Genomic DNA, 24560 nt, shown 5'->3' with positions numbered 1-24560 from the left:
AATACTAGTTAAATTTTGTGTTTGAACGACTTTAAATAAGCCAAACGATCATGATATTTAGTATTTCAGAATTTTTGAAATTTCAATTTTTAATTTTTTTTAAATATTTTCAGTCCAAATACACATTATTTGTTGGAAACTATATTAAATTGGTTTGTATTGGTTTGTTGAATTCTCTTATAATATGTATGTATTTTATTAAATTTGATTTACTGAGGTAAAATATAGTTTCATTATATAGTAAAATTGTGTCTCAGTTAGGGGTTTGTCACACAACCGAAATGTATTAAAATTACCACAGAAAGCCATACCTCTTAAGCCTCTGGTTTATTGATCGAATTCTGATTTTCAAGTTCCATTCTTAAATTTTAGGCTACTAGGAGATTTGTGAAAAATGTGTCAGTTCAATAGACCAGGTAAGTGACTTAGCATTCCTTTGGTGTTTAATTCCCCCAAAATCAACCTTCAACGTTTTATGTTATGTATTTTTGCCCATGTTTTGTAAAATTGGGCTAAGCATGTTAGTATGATTATTTTTAGAGAAATATGTTATCGGACTATGTTTTGTTTTTTATATACTTATGCTACTCAAATCATGTTTTGGTATATGTATAGTATGTTTTGAGAAAATATAATATTTAATTATAACTTTGTATATGAAGAATATTTTGTATATTTGAGACATTACAATAGTCGAAACCATTTTTTATTTTTGAAAAACGGGGATCAACTTTAAAACGAAATATGGAGTCGCCACTAATCTTTTTTGTTTAGGTGTGATCAGATCACCTAATGAAACATTTTATTAAAATATTAATTTTGGCCTACGAATTTCAAGAAAACGGGTTTGGGAGCCGGTTACGTACGAGGAAGGATTAGCACCCTCGTTACGCCCAAAATTGGTACCTAATTGATTAAATGATGTCCTTATGTCTGAAATTGGAAAAGATTTTGAAATATAGTTTCTTTTAAAACATTTGAATAACTCGAATTGGATGCTAAGATTTTCTTGTTCCGAAGGAATAAAATGTCACATCTAGTACGTTAGGACATGACTTTTTAAACCCTCGAAACTAAGATCGATTCTTGATTTTCAAAATTCATGCATTGAAATTTTAAAAGGATATTCAATTATTCGGTCAATCAGTAAATCGAAACCCAGTACATTAGGGCACGATTTCTCGAATTTCCAAATATTTCCTTTTTTATTTAAGAAAACACAGACAAAATTTAAAAAGGATATTTGGTCATTTGGTCCAACGGAAAATCGAAACCCAGCACGTTAGGGCACGATTTCCCGAATTTCTAAATTTCCTTGTTCTCGAAAAGTTCCTTTTCATTGTAGTTTTAAAATAGAAAGAATTGGTGATTAAAAGATTATTGATTGAAACTAAAACTTTTAAATGGTCACTCATGGTAAAAAAAAAATCAACATGCATGAGAATAACAACATGTTATCTTGTCAAAACATATTGCCAAAGCATTAACGAATCATGGTGTTGGAAAGCATAAATAATCGAATATGAGCAATATAAAAGCAATGAATTTAAAATGCGACACATAAATAATCACCTACTAATTTAACATTCATGCAAACAAATTTTAAGAGACATTAAACAATATGTTTATAACCAAATAATCGAAAATAAACATAAGGTGAATTAAAAGAAAATAAATAGAGTAATAATAAATAAATTTCAAACAAACAATGTGAAAAAGTAGTCTTAAGAATCAATAATATACAACAATTTAAAACGAATGATATATAAAACATTTATATATATAAGTCTGAAAATAATATTGAAACACTTCAAAATAAATAAATAAAATCTAAAATAAGTGTTTAAAATAATTTAGCATAAAATAAATCATAAGAATAAGAACAACAATAAATCATATGTAACATAATAATATATAGATTATTTTTTAAAAAAACATTACGCAAGCAAAGAATTAAAGCAAGTAATATACGAAACAATGTATACATATGTATATATAATTAAATAATATACCTAAATTAAAAAAGATAATCTAATATAAATAATATATATAAAAATAATAGGTATTTAAGAATAAACATCATATGAATCTTTAAAACAAAGAAATATAAAAGAGAATTTTTAGATTAAATGAACTATATAATAAAACAATTAAAATATATACAAATGCAAGTATAAAAATAACATACTAAGACAAATGTAAAATCAATAATATAATTCAAAATCATATGCCAAAATAGTTTTAATAAAAAAAACTAAATAATAAATAAATTAAAAGAAATTACATAAATTAAAATAAACAAACTCAATTGAAATAAAAGCAAACTAAAAGGGATAATTAATAAATAAAATAAACTATTGAAACAAAATCAAGGACTAAAACACAATGCGCACAAATCAAAGAGGACTAAAAAACAAATAAACCAAATACCAAAGCGAAACGTTTAACCGCGGTCTAATTTGAAATAGCGCGCAAATTCCAGGGGAAAATTTAAAAAACAAAGAAATATAAATAGGGCTTAATGCACAAATAGGAAGGACTAAACGCACAAATTCCCTATTTGGAACGAAAACGCGCGGATCCGATTATGGGTCGGGTTGACGCGCGGGTTCTTCTATCCCTTAAACTACGCCATTTTATCCTTGTATATAAATTAAAAAAATTACCCTAAAATGCTCATTTAGCCGATTATCCCTTAAAAACTTAAAACCCCTTCTTTTTAACTCTCTTAAACCCTATTTGACTCTGGCCCCTTACATCTAAACCATCTCACATCCCCCCTTTTGCGAAGCCTGTTCAAAACCCCAGGGTTTCGGTGGCTTTCATGGATGGAAAGGGACCTCTGATGGTAGCGCGCGAAGAACAAGTACATTCTCGACCTTTCCTTTTTTATTTTCGTGTAAAAAACTTCAGAAACAACAAAAAAAATGGAGAAATACGAAGCAAAAATCATCTTTAAAATTGATGATTTTGATATTTTTGTATTGATTTCAGTCTATGTGTTCGTAACCAAAGAAAAAGAGGGGATCCTTTTACATTTCCTCACATTCAGCTTTATAGCCTTAAAAATAAAAATAAAAGAGAAAAAAAGAGAATACAAATTTCCTTGCTGTTATTTGCTGTCCATTGCTTGTTTTTTGTTGTGGTTGTTAGTTTGTTGTAAGTGTGTCCAACTGGAGGACCAATGTGGAGGTCATGGAGGCGCGAAGAAAGCCGTGCGTGGGAGCTGCGGCACAAACTGCTTTCAGAAACCCTTAGGGTTGCTGGAATTTTGGGTTATTGGCTTGGGCCATTTGGGCCAATTATGGAGTTGGGCCACTATAATTTGGTCTATTTAGGGTTTTGGGTGTAATGGGGTTTTGGGTTTTAATTTGGGTCTAGTATATTTCTGGGTTAAATATATTATTGGGCTTGTAAGGAATGGACTAATTTGGTATTTTGAAATGCTGTTGTAAATGGACATTAGACCTTTAAATAATCTAGTTTATTTTATTTTTTTGGTTTTATTTTGTGTATGAGCCCAGGCGAAATGGGCTTTCTACAACAAGCAACCTTTTTTTTTTGAACTTACTTTTAAAATGCTATATTCCAATCCTACTAATGGAGGTTAAACATTGATCATGTTGACATATATTTTGTTCTTAGAAATCAGTTTCAACCGTGCCACCAGTTTAGAATAGTGGTTTTTGACCCATTGTCATCAGGATGAATTATGGTTTTTCTTTCGACTCACTGTCACTAGGGTTAATTGTGATTTTTATTTCAACCCATTACCACCGGGGGTAATTGTGGTTTTTGACTTTTGACGCCGAGGCTAAAGATGAGCATAACAGTAAAAAGGGAATTGATTTTATCTATTGGTGTAATTAGAAATTACTAATCTGTCTTAATTATTCCTTTGTGTTAAACTAATCTTGATTTGATAATATGTTTTGATATAACAAATTAAAATGCTTTTGAATAAAAGTCAAAGTTGAACAAAATTGGCAAAATGTTAAAATCATGTTAAAATGGTTTCAATTGAATTAAACATTTTCAATAAGTTAAAACTATTTTAAAACAAGTCAGTATTGCTTCAGGCCAAAGAAATATACTTTTTGGCCAAGAATCGATAGTTTTCAAAATATCGATACCCATTCTAAAATCAATACCAAATTTACATTCTATTTTCAGCCAATTCAGCTAAATATTGATAATTTTCATATGGTACCGATAAAAGTCTATTTGTATCGATATCTTTAGCTTAAATGGTCACTAAACTTTGCATTAAATGCTAATAGTATCGATACACATAGACAAAGTATTGATACCTTTTGTTACAGGTGAATTTAATGATTTGGTATTTTCATCCCTTACGGCTCTATTTATTTTCTCAACAATCACAGCGGTTGAAAATGAATTAGAGGGTATAACTATCATCTTCCAAAAATCCTACAACAACTAGAGAGATCATCAAGTTTAAAGATCAATCAAAACAACCTTAATACTTAATTCTTTCATACTTTTCTTGTACAAGCTTGTGAGCTTTCATTATTATTCTTTTAGCTCAAATGTATTCTTACATATTTGTGCTATATTGGCAAATATCCTGATCTTATAAAAGTTACTTCTTAGTCTGCTATTTGTTATTCTCTTTGACAGTGTTGAATCTTAAGGTTTGGGTAGAAACCTTAAGCGAGTTGCAATCTTAAGATTTTGGGTAGAAATCTTAAAGGAGATTGTAAGGTTAAACATTGTCCTTAAAGGTTGTCAAATTAGTGGATTTGTGAAAATCTTTAGCTATAGAAATCTAAGGTAGTGGAGTAGACAATTGGGGTCGAACCACTATAAATTGTTGTGTTCTTTGTTGAATATTCTTTCTTTGTTTCCACCATTCTTAAAAGTCAATTAACCTTCTCTCTTGACGATTTCGAATTGATCACTCGAGCTAACACTTTGACATGAAATATGTTTTAAATTAAGTTATTATGGATTACTCATGAATTTAGTAATTATGCATTTTCAATAAAATATTTGGCCTAAATATTGTTGTGCTTCTTTAACCCAACTAAGGGAAATGTCATTTACCTACTAAGTGGTTAAACTTACCCTCTCTTTTAATATTTTTACAATTTCTAACTGTACTTGTAAACTTGAGAAATCTAGGGAGCAATAATTTAAGATATTATTGTATTTCTATTGAACTTTCAATACATTTCAAAGTTTTATATTTTTTTATACTAAATTTAATTGTGTTTTAAAGTTTCTTAATTTATTACATACTGCAAAGCTTATTTTTAAAACATGTTTAAACTTACAATCTCTTAATTATTGCAACACTAATGGTAGTTAGGACTCAATTTGTTAAATTTTTGAGGAATTAATTTTAATATTAAAAAATATTATTTATATATGATTTATTAAAAGAATAAAACAAATTGAATTTGAGATTGGTTCATCTGAGAAAGTAAGGTACATAACATCCACAATGTTTTATATTTGCCAAGTGACTAGGAAATCCAATTTAAGGGAAATGTTTTGATGCAGGGAAATTAAATTCCTAGATTTTCTAACTAATATCACTAACAAGCTGAAAAATTTAAGAACTAATAATCATTTATGTTACATCACATCCATTTGAATTACAAATATATAATATGATTTGATGAATGCTCTTGGAATGTGATACCTGGTCCAAGTATGATACTGTTTTAGTTACAGGTTGGAAGTTCATTTTCAGTTTTTATTTTACTGTAATTTTAAGCATATGTAGTCATCATCTTTGGGTAGGATTGCCACAGTTTCTCCTGCATTTTCATTTCTTATAATGGCCTCGATAATCATATATATTACTGCAATATTTAGAATCCGCAATTTGCGCTGGCCAGTAGCATCCAATGTTTTTGCCATTGACCCAGGCATGACCCTTACCCATGCCTAGCAAGTCCATGACCACTGGTTCAGTACCTATGGCAGCCTGGGAATTGGTAAGGACATGTACAGCTCAAATTCATTAGAATTTACATACAAAAAATGGAGCCACCAAAAAAACTATGACCTTTTGTTGTTGTTACCTTGTACCAAGACATGGGTCTTCCGGTCGGGGACTTGACCAGCCTTAAAGACTTTTCCATTGGGTGATTTTGGATCGAAAAGACGTTGGGATAATTCGCCATCTAAGCCAACCTTTCATCATAAAAACAACGAGATGAGTTTTAAGCCTAGTGAAAAAGCAATAAAAGGAGACATGAAAGCTAGGGAGAGCATAAAATTACACCGTAAGACCAAGTGTTCGGTGTTAAATCAATCATATTTTTGGCAGGGTTGATCAACAGCACTGCTCCACCAACTAAGCCTATAGGTTTCATGTCATACTTGGACCCATAGTTCTTCCACAACACATTTTGGTTTACAAGTGGTTTAAACATTGGAACTTATCTAGGGAAAAATAAAATAAAATGATTATGAAGGTAGCACATACTGGCAATCCAATGGTGGCACTGAGCAAGGAAATGGTATTAGCCCCAGGCTCAAGAGAAACAGGTTTCTCGAATTCAAAGCTATAATCGTCACCATTTACCAGTTGTAGACCATTGGCTTGCTTGGCGAATTGGTTACCTGTTGTTATCATCAATCGTTTGAGTTAAAATGGATTTTGTGAAAGTATTGTTCCACAATCTAAAACCAATTGTATTGGTACTTACCTATGAGGTTTTGGTTCACGTAAGCATAAAGTGCATGGCCATGGGTTTTGACATGTAGGGTTGCATTCTTTCATGATCTATGATCTTTCTCATTAATATCAACTCTGTTTCAGGTAAAGTATAAACCTAATCATCATTTCATCCTAGGTAAAAGAACAAAAAACAAACAGAAATTGAGGTTAAAATGTTTACCTAGTTATGTACCATAAGTAATCACTGATGTCTGAAGTAGTTGATTTCTGGTCAAGAAGATATTTTACATTAAATGTACCCTTTCCTTGGAGGGCTTCACTTATGGGTTCTGGAGCCTTCGTCCAACTGAGTTTGGCACTATTCTTATCCTCATAGTCTTGTTTCTTCAACATTACAGAGGTCTGAGTTGAAACCTGTGGACAATACAATGTGTATGTTCTGTTAGCTTCATTGTTTTTGGCCTTAAAGGGAAGCAATGAAATCAATCTTTATATATACCTTTCCAGTGTTGAATATTTCCTTGTTTCAGTTTTGAAGAATGCTGACAAACCAAGCCGGCACTGAGTGCTACCCGTCAAGTCCCCAATCGGTAGTGGCATCTTCGCGCATGTTTAGATTGCTTAATAAGCAAAATCTCTCTTTGGTAGCACTGATGGTGGATGTGGTTAACTGATTGCAAACAAAAAATTATATCATTTTCTTTTTTATATTGTTCACTTACTTGGATATGATTAGTATAACTCTAGGTTGAGGCTACTCTAGTGGTGAGAGCTTTCTCTCCAAGTTTAAGAGCAGCATGAAGTTACTTCAGATGTCCATACTTGGGTTGGTTAGGATACCCTGAAAGTTTTAACTTTTAGCTAGAAGCAAACTCAAGAGTGTAAACATAATCATATTTGTATGTTTGATTATATACCAAATTCATCGAGGGGTGCATCGTAATCGTACGACGTAGTAATGTACAGTCCATCGGAAGTGCATCCAAGCTTTGTCCCACCATGATACTAAAATTTACAGAGGGGAAGAAATAGATAGATTAATTTTAATTCAAGAGTTGAAAACCTCAAATAAAATAAGCATGTTGTTGAGTACTAACCATGTAATAGGTATTTAAGATCCCTCCCATTTGGAAAAATCTTGCAACTGCAAATGCAATATCTTCAGCTGTTCTATGTGGGTCTCTACTTCCCTAAAGTTTGAACCTACGACACAAAGTTCTTTTTTTATTTGATATATCAAAATAATGGAAAGGCATAACAGCCAAGGAAGAGAAAACACACCATCCGGTCCCGTTCTCGGTCCACATTTTCGGACTTTTCGGGTTGTTTGGCTTGAAATTGTCACAGTAAAATCCACTGCAAGTATTGATCTGCACCAGATGAAGTAAAATAGTTTTAATAAAGCAATTTATGTTTTTGGAAATAATATTCGTGTTTTGTAGATAAAGAGCAAATTAGTATACCATAGGTGGAACACTAATATTTTGGGCAACAGCCATTTTTGCACACCATTCGATATATTTTTTCCCTGCTGCTCCATAACCTTTCATGATATTTCCATATTCGTTCTCGATCTGCAAGTTTTGTTTTTTTAATTACAATGAAAATTCTTCGAGACATTATCTAATAAAACAGAATAAAAAATATGTTGTTGGGAATTATTTGAAAACCTGAGCCACTATAATAGGGCCTCCCTGTGGTGCAAACAGCTTGGCAACTTTAACCATGTTGACTATCTTGGCTGTAAAAGTTTCCATTTCTTTCTGTATTTCAAGATGATTTCTTCTAGAATGCTTACCATTAAAATCAATAAACATTGTAAGAAAAGAATTGTTTTGTAAGATGAAAAAGACCTTGTAGATTTCATTATTTGTTTGTTAAATTTTTGGCCTGCAATGCAACAAGAAACCAGCGTCCAAGCCTAACCAGTGCAGCAACAAATTTTGTTCATTTGTAACTTGATTTAGTTTCTTTTTAATGTGACTTCAAGTTAGTAGGAGTTGTTGTTGTTCATTTATGTTTGATGTAATAGCTGATATGTCAGCTTCTTTTGAGTGTAATTTTAGCTAAGCTTAAGTCATGTATTAGTGGTAGCAGTTAGACATTAGGTAACTGTCAATTTTATTGCAACACATATATACTTTAGACGGATGAAATGGAAAGTAAGAAAAATTCATTTCTTCCAAAAATTTCTTCTTTGTTGGAAATTTCTCTCTGCAAGTCTCAAGTCTTTGAAGTTCAAACTTCTTTCATTCTTTGTCTGGGTTTATTACCTTGTTGCTCTATTTTCAGACAGAGCTTCATACTTCATCCGGATTACTTGCTTCTGTTTTCCTCCTTTGCTGTTAAAACCCAACAAATGGTATCAAGAGCCTAAGTCTTTGAGGAACTTGGTTGTGTTCTGTTTGTGAGTAACTTGTGTTTGAGAGAAAAGAAGCAGAACAGTTTTCTTGTTGGTCTATTTGTTTGCTGCAAGGATGAGCTTTACACCACCACCTGTGTTTGTTGGAGAGAACTACCACATCTGGGTAGTTAAGATGAAGACATACCTTCAAGCACATGATTTGTGGAATATGGTCGAGAATGATGCTAAACCACCTTTATTGAGGGCCAATCCAACCATTACTCAAATGAGGCAACATCGTGAAGAGTGTGCCAAGAAGCATAAAGCAATGGCTTGCTTGCAAAATGAAGTATCTGATGTGATCTTCACTTGAATAATGGCATGTGACTCACCAAATCAAGCATGGGAGAAGCTAAAGGAGAAGTTTATGGGGTCAGACAAGACAAAGCAGTAACAACTGATCAACTTTAGGAGAAACTTTGAGAACTTGAAGATGAAAGGGTCAGAGACCATCAAGCAGTACTCTGATAGGATAATGGCCATAGTCAACAAAATTAGGCTCCTTGGTGATGATTTTAGTGAGAGTAGAGTTGTTGAAAAGGTCATTACAACTCTCCCTGAGAAATTTGAGTCAAAGATTTCTTCATTGGATGACTCGAGGGATTTATCAGCCATCTCATTGTCTGAGTTGGTAAATTCCCTATATGCACTTGAGCAAAGGAGGGCCAATAGGCAGGAAGAGCACCCTGAAGGAGCTTTCCAAGCAAAGGCCAAAGAAAGCTCAAGTTCAAGTTCAAGCTACAAAGGCAAGAAACCATGGCTTGACAAAAGGGAGAAATCAAAAAGGGAAGTTGAAAAAAAGAACTTTCCACTATGCATTCACTGCAAAAAGACCACACATTTGGAGAAGAACTGTTGGCACAGACCAAATGTTCAGTGCTGGAGATGTAAACAATTTGGTCATGTTGAGAAGGTGTGTAAGAACAAAAGGAAGGTACACGGTCAGCAACAAATGCAAGTTAAGGCTACTGAAGACCTTCAAGCTCAAGAGGAGAATGTTTTCTCTGCATCATGTTATGCAACCTCAAACAAAATCAGTAAAAACTGGTTAGTTAACAGTGGTTGTTCTCACCATATGGCTTCAGATGAAAGGATGTTTAAGAATCTCGACAGAAGGTTTACTTTCAAATTCAGAGTTGGAAATGGCAACCTTATTGAGGCCAAAGGCAAAGGAGATGCAGTGATCAGCACACATTCAAGTAACAAAGTTATTTCTGATGTACTTTATGTGCTTGACATAGACCAAAACCTGCTTAGTGTTGGCCAGCTAATTGAGAAGGGTTATTCACTAGTTTTCAAGAATAACTCCTGTATTGTTGAGGGTTCATTTGGTCAAGTACTGGTTACAGTGCCTATGACTGATAGGTGTTTCATGCTGGATGTAAATTAGCTAGAAAAGAAGGCCTATACTAGTACTACTGACTTAGCTAGTTTATGGCATAAGAGGTTAGGCCATGTTAGTTACAAATCACGTGGTTTGCTGAATAGATTGAATTTGGTTGAAGACATGTCCAAAATTGAGGTCAATGATGATGTTTGTGAAGTTTTCCAGCTTGGTAAGCAGGCAAGACTGCCTTTTCCAGTTAACAAGGCATGGAGAGCTCGAGGCAAGCTCGAATTAGTTCACACTGACATTTGTAGACCAATGAAGACTTCCTCTTTGAATTAGAGCAAATACTTTATGCTGTTCATTGACGATTTCAATAGATTCTGTTAGATCTATTTTTTGAAGCAAAAATCAGATGTGTTTGAAGCATGCAGCAAATTTAAAGCTCTAGTTGAGAACCAATCAGACTGCAAGATCAAAGCTTTGAGATCAGATAATGGTGCTGAGTATTTGTTTGAGAAGTTTCAAAAGCTGTGTGAGCAAGCTAGAATTCATCATCAGCTAACAACAGTTTATACTTCTCAGCAAAATAGAGTTTGTGAAAGAAAAAATTGAACAATGCTTGATATGGCTAGATGTCTGTTATTTGAAAGCAAATTACCAAGCAAATTTTAGGCTGAAGCACCAAACACTTCAGTGTATCTGCTCAACAGGTTACCTACCGCTGCTATCAAGGACAAAACTCCTTTTGATGTTTGGCATGATCTCAAACCAACAGTGTCACACGTAAAGGTGTTTGTTTGTGTCTGCTGCACTCTTATATCAGCCGAAAAGAGAACCAAACTTGATAAAAGATCTGTTTCTGGGATCTTTGTTGGTTACAGCAGCACCAATAAGGGCTATAGGGTATTTGATCGCTCAACAAAGAACATTTTGGTGAGTAGGGATGTGAGGTTTGATAAAGAGAAGGTTTGGAGCTAGAATGATGTAGATGCAAGGTTGATTGAAGAAGATCAGCTGGACAGCAGCTTGGAACTAGCTGAAAAAGGGCCAATTGATGATAATTTTGATGAAGAACCTGTGAGAGGCACCAGAACTATTGCTGACATCTACCAAAGATGTAATGTTGCAATAGTTGAACCTTCAGATTTTGAAGAAGCTGTGAGGGACAAATGTTGGAAGAATGCCACAAAAGCTTAATTGGAAATAATCCACAAAAATGACACTTGAGATTTGGTTGACAGACTTGATCATAAGAAAGTCATAGGTGTCAAGTGGGTGTTTAGAGCTAAGTACAATGCTGATGGCTCATTGAACAAACACAAGGCAAGGCTTGTGGTGAAAGGCTATAGTCAGCACTATGGCATTGATTTCATGGAGACATTTTTCCAGTAGCATGGCTAGACACAATTAAACTTTTGTTTGCCTTGGTTGCACAGAAGCAATGGAGAATTCACCAGCTCGATGTCAAGTCAGCATTCTTAAATGGCTTCCTAAAGGAAGAAATTTTTATTGAACAACCAGAGGGGTTCAAGGTTCCTAGTGAGGAGGACAAAGTTTACAAGCTGAAAAAGGCTTTGTATGGTCTAAAGCAAGCACCAAGGGCCTGGTACGATAGGGTTGATGAGTACCTATCTAAGCTCGGGTTCGAGAAAAGTGTTAGTGAACCTACATTTTTTATAAAGAAGTTAGAAAATGAAACTCTTTTGATTGTCTCACTTTATGTGGATGACTTACTTGTAACTGAAAGCAAGGGAGAGCTGATCGATGAGTTCAAAGTGCAAATGCAAGAAGTTTTTAAGATGACAGATTTAGGAGTCATGACATTCTTCCTTGGCATGGAAGTGAACCAATCTGATCAAGGCATCTTCATTAGCCAACATGCCTTTGCTTTGAAGATTCTCAATAGATTTTGCATGTCAAAATGCAAAATAGTGAACACACCAGTGGCTCAAGGGGAGAAGCTAACTAGTAGTGGGGATTAAGAAAGGGTTGATGAGAAGGAATATCGAAGCTTGGTAGGTTGTTTGCTTTACTTAACAGCTACTAAGCCTGATATTATGTATAATATTAGCTTACTGTCCAGATTCATGCATTACTGTGATGTTGTCCATTTTAAAGCAGCAAAGAGAGTTCTTAGATATTTGAAGGGAACTTTGAATCATGGAGTAAATTTTGAGAAGGCGAAATAGCTCAAATTGATAGAGTATTCAGATAGTGATTGGGCAGGGTCCATTGATGCCATGAGAAGCACCTCTGGATATTTTTTTACTCTTGGCTCAGGAGTTTTCTGTTGAAGCTCAAAGAAGCAACAAATTGTTACTCAATTTACAGCTGAAGCAGAATACATTGTAGCTACTGCAGCTATTAATCAAGCCATTTGGCTTAGGAAACTTTTGTGTGACTTGAATGAAGAACAAGTTGAAGCAACTGAGATCAAGGTTGATAATCAGTCAACAGTTGCTATAGCTAAAAATCTTGTTTTTCATGGCAAGACGAAACATTTTAAAATTAAATTCCATTTTATTCGAGAGGCTGAACAATCAAGGGAGGTAAATATGGTTCATTGCAGCTAAGAAAATCAGTTTGCTGATATTTTAACCAAGTCTCTCGGTGCTACACGATTTGATGCTTTAAGAAGAAAAATTGGAGTTTGTTGTATATAGTCCAATGAGGAGTGTTAAATTTTTGGCCTGCAATGCAACAAGAAACCAGCATCCAAGCCTAACCAATGCAGTAACAACTTTTGTTCATTTGTAACTTGATTTAGTTTCTTTGTAATGTAACTTCAAGTTAGTAGGAGTTGTTATTGTTCATTTATGTTTGATGTAATAGCTGATATGTCAGCTTCTTTTGAGTGTAATTTTAGCTAAGCTTAAGTCATGCATTAGTGGTAGCAGTTAGACATTAGGAAACTATCAATTTTATTGTAACACATATATACTTTAGCCGGTTGAAATGGAAAGCAAGAAAAATTCATTTCTTCCAAAAATTTCTGCTTTGTTGGAAGTTTCTCTCTGCAAGTCTCAAGTCTTTGAAGTTCAAACTTCTTTCATTCTTCATCTGGGTTTATTACCTTGTTTCTCTATTTTCAGATTGAGCTTCATACTTCATCCGGATTACTTGCTTCTGTTTTCCTCCTTTGCTGTTAAAACCCAACATTGTTCTCTATCCAATCAGGATAATGCCATAAAGACTAGCTTCATGGACGAGCTGGAGAAACTTTATGAAGTTCCAAGTTCCTTGAGAAATCATACTGAAAAATACAGAGAAGCCAAGTTACAAATTACAGCAGACTCTATTAATGGGAATTGTACTAGCATAAAACTATAACAAGAACTTTGACCTGGCGGTGTCTAGGCTCATGGACATCCCATAATATATGTTTCAATGACACCAATCCCGCCACCTTTTACTTTCATAATGAGATCAGGCCACATATGTTTTAATGTCAATAGTTAGCCATTTGCAGAGTCTTTAAACAAATATATATAAATATATATATGTTTATACTAAACATGCTCAGTGCTGCGAGGATAGTGAATGGAAGCAACATTCATAATCTTTCGTTCTTGATCAATGATAATGGCATTAGCATCATATTCAACCTTGACTGCTGAGCATAAACTCGACAAAGCTAAGGCAACCAAGAGAAAAAAACTGTAAAAAATACAACATCGGTAAAACCACGGGCAGAGGAGAAGAAAATTCACTATGTCAAATTCGAATTAATACAAGAGTAATAGACTATGTCTAATTATAGGCTTTGTAAAGTCATATTCTAATAAGAGTGTAGTAAGAAAAGAAGTGTAGTTCTATATGAATTTTATTTATTCAAGTCACTTAATTCTAACAGAAACTTAATCAAATTTTTTGACAGTTTTTTATCATAAAAGAACACTTTTTTTCCTGACACGAATTATTAAGACATATCAAGGACCTATTTATTTTGCAGCAAGAATAACAAAAAAGTAGAAACTTTTTTATGTTTTTCATTGGGAAGCCTATGGCTTAAATTCATCTAAGCTGAGCTTCGATATATTTATAAGCGACCCCATCAAATAAAACACTTACCAATTATTGGCATCAAAAGGATCTCATTATTCTGCAATTTTTTCTATATTTAGGCATATGCTAATCCTTTTGTGAGTATAATTCCGATGGCATTTTTAATTACAGGCATGTCAGTATGAATGTGTTCCTATGGACAACCATAGAGTTCAATCGTCTAACAGGAGCCAAAACAAATTAGTAAACTTCATCAATAGTAAAACTCAATTCTTTTTTTCAATCCAAGTTATTCTTCAAAAAGGTATCACAACTTACGGTATTATTAACCTTGCAAACCCAAAGAAAGTAAATACATTCCATTTCCCATTATGTTTCCTCAATCTACTTGACTTAATATACACATAATATGTTTTTATTTATTTTAGGCTTCATTCATTTTAGCTCCTAAAGTATACTTGTTTTCTCGTTTTAATCCTTATTTTTTTCCCTCAATTTTATACCTTAAAAACACTTGAATTTTCAATTTAATACCTAAAATATACCTTCGTGATATTTTTTTAATCCAATTTTTCTCATAGCCAATTAAAAAAATACCACGAGGTGCCTTTATATACAAAAATAACTATTTTCTTTATTAATTGTATATACACATTAAAAATGTAAAAATGGAAATAAATATATAAAAGTTTAGAATATATATATATATAATCTAGAAAAAAACATATGAATTATAAAATTTATAAAAAAATTAAAAATTTGAAAAGAAATCAGTGGAAATTAATAATATTATTGAAAAAATTTAAAGAAAATTTTAAAAAAAAGTTTAAAGTACACTGGTGAATGATGATTCTTTTTGTGACAAATGATGTTCTTTTTTGCGCCACACATCAATATTTTTTGTGAAGTATACTCTTTTTTCGTTATAATTATGGACCGCTTTTTATGCATTTCAGTACCTATGGTTGTGCTTTTAACTTTGAAAACAATTACTAAATATTCATCTATTGTTGATTTAGCATTAGTTTGATTGATATGAATATTAATGTCAATATAGAAAAATATGAGTTTGAGTGCGTTAAAATGCATTATTTTTTTATTTATGGATTTAAGAGGGACTATACTTTTAAAAAAAAATTCAATTGGATTAATGAATTCAAATCTTAAACAAAAAAATATCCCATATGTTGGATTCGGTTAACTCTAGCTAAGTAGGCCTAAGAAAACAAATAACAAAAACTGGCCGCCATCAGATTGGCCCATAAATTCAAAAATAAAAACTGAACTGAAATAATAAACCTATATCTATACTCCAGTCGTCGGGTACAGCTGGCCATCATAATGATACTGCCAATTCATATCCCCGAGACAGCTGTAAAGCGAAGCAGATCTTCTGAAAAAAATCTTTTGCTTATCTACTTTATTTCCAAAACAGAACCATTTGCTTTTCTTCCATTTCAAAAGTCACAAACTCTTCTTTTCCTCTTTCATTCCGATGGTCTTAGTCGTTTCTTCTTCTCTTTTAATTTGAAAGTTCCCGGAAATTTTTCTCTATTTCTCTTCTAATCGATTGTGGAATCCCTCCCTCTAGGTATTGTTCCTTGCCATTCTTGAGTGCTGCTTTTGCTAATAGATGAGCGCATGTATTTTTTGTCCTTGGGATGAAATGGGATCTGATTTCTTGGAAATGTGTCTTTAGACTTTGAATGTCACCGATAATTGCTCCGATATTTGATCTGTCACGATCTGCACTTTGACATTTTGTTATTATCGTTCTCGAGTCTCCTAGTATGTCCAGAGTATGAAAACCCATATGAATCCCTAATTTTTTTGCTTGAAATCCTACATGTGCTTCCACCCAAACGGAGATGCAACGTTGAAATGAAGAGTTGATTTTAATGCTATGATTCTACCCCCTCATCTTTAACAACTAGGTTTGATGTAGATCTAAAATTTTGTAGGTCAAAAGCCGCATCAAAATAGATAGCCACCTTCGCCCTCTACATGTTCTGTATGGGTCTCGTTTTTGCTTCCAAGATAAGTACTTTGTCCTCTATACCATCCAACTCTGAAATGTAACTGGTAACTTGTTTTGAGATATCTTGACTGGTGCTTGATTTGCCTTCATAGATTAACTTGTTTCTATTTGTCCATATTAACCAGAGTCCGCAACAAAAGATTCTACATTGCTCATTCGTCCCTTGATTGAAAACCAAAGTAAGCCAAGTCCAAAAATCTGGATTGCTATTATTAAGAACCCATGAGAAGTTTAAATGTCTCCACACTTCCTTCGTTGTAGGGTACAATCAGAAGACATGGTTACTGTCTCCTTCACCTTGATGGCATCTAATACACTGATCCTCAACCATTACTCTTCTCATCTTCAGATTAGAAAAAAGTGGGGATGTAATTCCACAAAATTTTCCACATTGTAATTTTGAATTTCGAAGGCATGTATAGGTTCCGCAATTTCTTGTAAAAATTTTTAGTATCGGCCTGTATATAATTACTAGGATTCAATGTAGTATCCTGTAATAGTTTATAGGCACTTCTTACTGAGCAGTTTCTAAATGACTCCCCTCTCCACACCTGAAAGTCTTCATGAGTGGACTTTGCTAACAAAATTTGTAGTATTTTCCTAGCAATATCCGTATGAAAGGTATGGACAATCAATTAACTCTTCCAAGTTCTGTTAACTTCGTCGATTAAGTCAGACACTAATCTGATATTTTCATTTCTGCTGTGATTTTGTATTCTGTCTTCTTCTTTACCCAACACCCAGAGATCGGTCCACACTGATATATGGTCTCCTTTACCAACCCTCCAGCATAATCCTTCCTCCAGAAGTCTTTTTGCTGACCAAACACTCCTCCAAGTAAGTTAAGGTAAGTTACCTAAATGAGCATTTAAGAAATTTGTATTCGGGTAATACTTAGCTTTTAAAATACGGGCTAACAAAGAATTTGGATAACTAATAAGACGCCAACCCTACTTAGCTAATAATGCGATATTAAATTTATCAAGACTTCGAAAACCTAGACCACCCACTTCTTTTAGCGAGCAAATATCCTTCCAAGCACACCAATGAATCCCCTTTTTCCCCTATTTGTTTGCCACCTAAATTTTGCAATTATACCCTCTAATTTCGTGCATAAATATTTAGGAAGCAAAACACACACCATTGAACAGGTTGGTATAGACTGTAAATCAGCTTTGATAAAAACCTCCTTACCTCTTTGTAAGAGATATTTGATACTCTAATTATCTATTCGTTGTTGTAGTCTATCTTTCAAATTCTGAAAAGATTCATTCTTTCTTCTACCCACCAAATTAGGTAACCCTAGATATCTTTCCAGATTGTTTGAGCTTCGTACCTTGAGCACTCTAGTAATTGTTCTTCTATTGTCCTCCTGCGTATTATTGCTGAAAAAAATTGTAGATTTTGAATAATTAACTTTTTGGCCCGAGCAGACTTCATATTCATGTAGAATCTGTTTCAAGGAAATTGCGCTCCTTTCGGTAGCTTCCCCAAACAACATACAGTCATCTGCAAAAAGTAAGTGAGAAACTTACGGCCCACTTCTACTTGCCTTAACTCCTCTCACTTTTTTTTCCTGCATTCCTAGCTTCATAAGACTAGAGAGACCTTCTCCATAGAATAAGAATAAGAATAAGAATAAGAACGGGCTCAACCACCCTTGTCTTAATCCTCTAGAAGGGAAAAAGATTTCCTTATTATACTCATTTAAAACCATCGAATAAGATACTGTAGTAACACATTTCATTAGTAAGGCCACCTATTCTAAATCAAATCCCAATTTCTTCATTATTTCTTCCACAAAATTCCATTCAATCCTATCACATGCCTTACTCATATCCTGATTAATTGCCATAAATCATTTTTTCCCCGCCTCTTATGTCTCAAAGTGTGAAGTAGTTCATAAGCAAGCAAAATGTTATCCGAAATCAATCTCCCGGGGACAAAAGCACTTTGTGCTAGATCAATGCATTTGTCTAATACGTTTCAAATGCGATTTGCCATAGCGTTGGCCATCAATTTATAGATGATGTTACACAAGCTGATAGGCCTGAAAGGCGTTATATCCATTGGATTTGAATTCATCGGAATTAACACTATTAGTTTTATTGATTGAGCTGATATCCATACCTCCATTCAGATGAGCGAGGCAAAAAGTAGTAACATTTTCCCCAATAATTGCCCAACACTTTTGATAAAATACCACCGAAAATTCATCCTCTCCTGGTGCTTTTATGGGACCCAATTTTGTCAAAGCCTTTTCAATATCCTTCTTTGTATATCTTGCCTTTAACTTTGAATTATCCTCGTCTGAAATACAAAGAGTAATTCCTGATAAAATATGCTCATAATTTCCTCTTCTTCTAGCAAAAAGTAATTGTTGAAAATATGATTTGGCTATCAACTCCATTTCACGTATTTCATTCGTTTCCCTCTCATCATCATATTGCATCTTAAGAATTAGATTTCTCTGTCGTTTCTATGTTACTTGTTTGTGGAAGAAAGTGCTATTTTTATCCCCAAGTTTTAGCTAGTTAACTCGCGCCCTTTGTTTCCAATAACGCTCATCCTTTTCGATCTTAAAATTGAGTTGAATTCTTGTATCAATAAGATCTGCCAAATTATCCTTATTTCTCTCAGCTTCTAGCAACTGAACCAATTTAGAAGTTAACATCTTTTTCTTCTCTTCTTTGTTATATCAGATCTGACTAGCCAATCGCTTTTTTCGCACTTTCTAGCTTAATAAATCTCTTGTAGAATTTTCCCAGATATTTTTTACCTCAATAAAGAACGACTCCTCCAAAACCCACCATGCTTTAAATTTAAAACTTTTATGAATTCTCTTCCTATCCTTTTTCTTTGTGTTAACTAGTAATGGGTAATGATATGAAAATGTATGTGGAAGATGCTGAAGCTGAAATTCAAAAAATAAATGAAACCATTCTTCAGTCGCCACACCCCTGTCTAATCGTTCTTGAATATTAGTTCCTGGCATATTTCCCCTTTCTTAAGTACATCAGTTTCTAGTAAAACTTATATCCAACAAATTACACTATTCCAATACTTTACGAAAAGCTTCCGTTCTTCCTTCTCATGGTAGACCACCTTTTTTTCGAAGCCATATAAAATTTCGTTAAAGTCCCCACAAACCATCCATGGTAACTCTCTAATAATACCTAGATGACGTAAAAAATTCCATGCATCAGGTCTATCTTGTGAGTAAGGGGCCCATAAAAACCAATAAATCTCCATTTGTGCCCTTCCTCTGCTTCATCTATAATCACATCAATATGTCTTTGCAAAAAACTTGAAGCTGGATATTGTTATCTCCATGCCAAGCCAGACATAGTCCACCTCTAGATCCGTTTGAGTCAACATTAATACCGTTCAAGAACCCATAGCTTTTTCAAACTCGTTCCATCTGACTCCTACAAATTTTCGTCTCCTTAATGAAGACCACTTGGGGATTATATAACTTTGGCACATGCTGAAGTTTTCGAATTGTTCATGGACTCCCCAATCCATGGACATTCCAGCTTAAGATTTTTATTGCACTCTGTCGGCTTGCCTCTTGGCGGCCGCCGATAATAAATATCTAACTTCCACTATCCTCCTATTCTTTACCACTAAAGTGTTAGTCTCTTCCTTGGCCAGTATGTCTTCAATCTCTCCTTTATTCCTCTTTTTACCCTCCTCACCAATTAGCACCTTATCTTCAAGATCATGTTCCATTAAAGTATGAATTAGACTCCCACTCAAATTTCCACCATTTTTCCATGGAATAGATACCCTCCCTTCCAAATTAATCCTTAATATAAGATCTAGATTATTCCTATTGCCCATGTTTTTTGCTAAACCCCTCAGATTATTACCCAAAATTTACCTTCCCTCGCCATTTCCCCCCACTCCCCCTCTCCTTCATCCCGAAGCCACACGCTAGTCATCGTTAAAGCTCGGTGAGATTGTGCCCTTAATGATAAGTCCCATCCTATCTCGATAACTTCCACTCCTAATGTCATCCTCGCTTCACAAAAAAATCACTATGACCCAAACGACCACAATAAAAGCAAAAAAGTGATAACCTTTCATATTTAAATCTAATGTATAAGCACTTTCCGTAACACTATTTGTTTTTTCCTCTTCAAAGGTCACCGTATATCAATTTTGACTCTTATTCTCATAAAATTTCTATTTTCTTTTCCCAGATTTGAACCATTATACTCCATGAAATTGCCTAAAAATTACCCATTTGAATAGCCAGATTTTTCGAGAAAAAACCAACAGGAACATCATGTAATTGAACTCAAAAACAAGAATAAATTAATGGGACTTTCAAAGGGTCCTCCCCCTATTGCAACTCATGGAAAACCAATAAGTGGTTATTAAAAGTCCATGGTGAACCCTTTATAACTCTTTCCAAATCCATAACATGAAAAAATTGAAATAAATACCTTTTCTCTCCTAGATCTCTAATTTGAACCCCCCAAACAGGCTTCTACAGATTTGCCATGGTGTTTTTCATTGCTGGGAAGTGTATAATACTAGCTGTTAAGAAACACCTCACAAATTGAAAACCTCCCACTTCTCCATCTGTATTCGCTCCAACTTGTACTTGTAGAACTGTTTCTTCCTCCTCATTGAGTGTTAACCCTGCGAAATCTACCTCCATAATAGTACATAAAGTAATTGTTTGAATCAATTTCCTAAAACAAGAAAGAAAACTGAAGAAAAATCACTGCCGTCACGCCAATACCAATAGAAACAAGAAAACCCTAAAACTGTCAAAGAGAGCAAACAAAGACATGTTAAATTAGCAGACTAGTAAAGCTAGCGATGTTAATGATTATGATTAGAGAGGGGCTATACTTAATTTTAAATATTGTGTAAAAAAGAGTTAATATGATTGTTAAAAAGAAATATTCATCAATAATTTTATAAATGTCTTACTTAATAATTCCAATAATTATGATTATGTAATTATTTTGAGGTTAAAAAATGTAAGTTTTTTTTACCTGTTGATGAATGTAATTTACCCCCAACATCAAATTAAAATATAATCAAAGAACACAATAGTTTTTACAGCCTCTACTTACGATAAAACTGCAAATTTAAAATTATGGAATTTTAATTTTCATTTCCTCCTTCCAGAAGTCTGTGTTTTTAGGTGCTCTTTGTGTGTTGTTCATCTTGTTCCTCGAAAGCGCGTAGGATATCCTTAACCTGGTGTCTTGTTGGGTTTAACCCGTTTCACTCCTAATCCACTCACTAGAGAGTGAGGCGCGTGATTTTCAATTTTCTAGAAGTCTCTTATCAAATAAATAAAACCCATTTTAACATGCTAGGGTTTTATCTTCCTTTTAAGACTTCTCTAGTTTCAAGCAACCAAACCAAACAACCCCTTATCCTTTTACATCTTTCTCAAAGGTGTTTTCTTTTTACATATATTGGTTTTTATTCCTAAGAATCGTTGATTTGCAGGAATGATTTTTGTGAAATTTGAATACAGAAATGGCTACATCTCAGCTAACAGCGTCGCCAGTGACAGCATCAGCTAGGAACTTGGCTTCATTACAAGGGCTTAAGCTGTCCACTATCAAATTCTCTTCCATTGGAACATTAAAGCCTGGGGCTTTGACCAGCAGGTCCTTCAAAGGTTTGGTTGTTAAAGCAGCTACCGTTGTTGCCCCTAAGGTATTTCTTCTTATTACTTTATTCTTTTTAATAATTATTGGTGCTATCGCTGCTTTGTTGTTGAGTAAACTAGCTTTTTTCGGTATTGTTTTCAATTCATGTTTACCTGTTTGCTGAATATTTTCACTTGTCGAAACTTGACCTTTTGGGGCGACTCTGAATGCTTTTTCTGTTTTAAACATGTTTTAAATTTATGAAACCTGACATAAATTGGTTGCTGTTGGCTTATTGGAACTCCAAAAATAATATCAATTTGCTACAATTAGTGTAGCAAAGCCAATCGTTTCCGTGGATTCATCTCCTTGTATGTACACTGCTTCTGCTTACATAAAACGATCTTATTGCCCTATGCAGTACACTTCAGTTAAGCCCTTGGGTGACAGAGTGTTGGTGAAGATCAAAGAAACAGAGGAGAAGACTGAGGGTGGCATTTTGCTTCCAACAACTGCTCAATCAAAGCCTCAAGGAGGTGAGGTGGTTGCTGTTGGTGAAGGGAAGACAATTGGGAATACGAAATCGGAAAGTTCTGTGAAGGTGAATTTTCATGGACTAGATATTCTTCTCAGTTCTTTTCCATTTGTTGCTCCACTATTATACTTCAACAATGCCATGGTTATGTAGACTGGTGCTCAGGTCATATATTCCAAGTATACTGGGATGGAGGTCGAGTTCAATGGTGCAAATCATCTTCTCCTAAAAGAGGATGACATTGTTGGACTTCTTGAAACCGATGACATAAAAGATCTTAAACCTCTGAACGACAGAGTTTTAATTAAGGTTCGTATCCTTCCGAAATCTGTATATTCAGCTGCCATTGCAATGTTCTGTTGAAGTTTTGATCACCATCACAAGACATTGAGTCTCACACGTGTGAATGGTGATGATATAGTGTATTGAGAAGTAATTGATGAAAAAATAAAAAAGGGTCTGGATATTGATATTGACTTATGAAGGCACCCGGTGGTGTGTTTGAATACCGTTGCAGGTTTCGGAAGCTGAGGAGAAAACCACTGGAGGTTTGTTGCTGGCCGAGGCAAGCAAAGAAAAACCTTCCATTGGAACGGTGAGTAACAGTTAATCAAGTATTTTGGAGGAGGGCATAGAACTTTGTGCTGTGGTGTTGCAAAATGTATTTACTTAAATACATGAATTAAATGAAATAGGTGATAGCTGTTGGACCTGGTACTTTAGATGAGGAAGGTAACCTAAAGCCACTATCGGTCTCGCCTGGAAACACCGTCCTGTATTCAAAGTATGCTGGGAATGACTTCAAGGGCAATGATGGTAGTAACTATATTGCTCTGAGAGCATCTGATGTAATGGCTGTGCTCTCTTAGTTGTGTAATAAGGTTTGGTTTTAGATTTTGAGGTTAAAACTAGATTGATTGGATGAGTTGCCAGTAAGCACAAGGATTTTGTAATTTTTTTCCTTAAATATAAATGGATGCAGCATTTGGTAAAAAAAAAAAGATTTAAGTAAAAAAACTTGAATATCATCACCACATTTGAATAACTTAATTTCTTGTAAAAATTCATCTTTTTGAAATAAATAAAACTAATTTTAAAAACAAATGAATGATCAAAATAAAAAAACTTATAAAATGATTAAAATGAGTGTATAATAATATTTTATAAAATTACATTAATCTGTTTTAATTGTGTTAATACATTATTTAACCTTTTTATTAGTCCAAAAGTACCTAATTGGTATCTAAATATATATTTCATCATCTACGTTAGTACCTTGACGACACTAACATCGTTAGTTCGTGTTGATATGACATTGATGGTTAATTTGGTGGTAACACTTTGTAGCTTCTTAGTATGATACGTGGTGGATATAAATTAAAAAGTTTAAAAATATATAAATTAATTAAAGAAGTATACTTTTTCTCACTTCAAGAATGTCTAGATACATTTGAATCTAGACACATGGTTGTCTAGATACATTTGAATCTAGACGACTATATATTCAAATTCATTCTATATGTACTTTTAGTAAGTTTATATATTTTAAATTTTTTTATAAAATATCAAATTTAGGTTATTATTTTAAAAATATATAAAATATGTACAATTAAAAATATATAAAAACCTATAATATTTTGAAATATATATAAAAGTTCATAATATATAATATATAAACTTAAAAAAATATAAAATATAAATATATATAAGTATTTTCACCACCAACCCTGTCTAGACACATGTCTCACAAAAGGACACCAAGTCGAACCTATCATTAGTGTCGTTTCCCCATGAACAGTTGTAAGGCTTTATCATTAATATAACCATTCTAGAATTGTAACACCTTGGAGTTTGGGGTTAGAAGAATTAAGGTTTATGGGATGATTCAATGGTTACTTTTAGACTTTTATGATTTTCTTTGCAAATTAGAGTTAATGATGAGCTTGGACATTTTATATTTCGAACATTA

The 24560-nt window shown here is 33.7% G+C and overlaps 1 protein-coding gene and 1 pseudogene across 14 annotated transcripts; one reads left to right on the top strand and one right to left on the bottom strand.

The window, feature by feature from the left end:
* Window positions 1-5794: 5794 nt before the first annotated feature.
* Window positions 5795-8412, bottom strand: LOC107963002 (beta-galactosidase 15-like; annotated as a pseudogene).
* Window positions 8413-15702: 7290 nt separating this feature from the next.
* Window positions 15703-23502, top strand: LOC107961637 (20 kDa chaperonin, chloroplastic). 14 transcript variants are annotated; one of them, XM_041115853.1, is made up of 10 exons: window positions 15703-15985; window positions 16356-16611; window positions 16694-17053; window positions 17177-17269; window positions 17866-17950; window positions 21911-22123; window positions 22478-22657; window positions 22745-22900; window positions 23109-23186; window positions 23287-23502. In XM_041115853.1, exons 6-10 carry the CDS (start codon window positions 21941-21943, stop codon window positions 23458-23460), a joined length of 771 nt encoding a protein of 256 aa, XP_040971787.1. In that variant the 5' UTR covers window positions 15703-15985; window positions 16356-16611; window positions 16694-17053; window positions 17177-17269; window positions 17866-17950; window positions 21911-21940; the 3' UTR covers window positions 23461-23502. The 14 variants fall into 14 exon arrangements, with proteins under 14 accessions (XP_040971787.1, XP_040971792.1, XP_016753186.2 ...); XM_041115858.1 differs by having other exon boundaries at window positions 17177-17279; window positions 21939-22123; window positions 22757-22900; XM_016897697.2 differs by having other exon boundaries at window positions 17177-17279; window positions 21939-22123.
* The last annotated feature ends 1058 nt before the right edge of the window (window positions 23503-24560 follow it).

The sequence above is a fragment of the Gossypium hirsutum genome, chromosome A06, assembly GCF_007990345.1.
Source record: "Gossypium hirsutum isolate 1008001.06 chromosome A06, Gossypium_hirsutum_v2.1, whole genome shotgun sequence".
NCBI classification, from domain to species: Eukaryota; Viridiplantae; Streptophyta; class Magnoliopsida; order Malvales; family Malvaceae; genus Gossypium; species Gossypium hirsutum.
The sequence above is the reverse complement of the archived record's forward strand: the minus strand, read 5'-3'. Positions and strand labels throughout refer to the sequence as shown.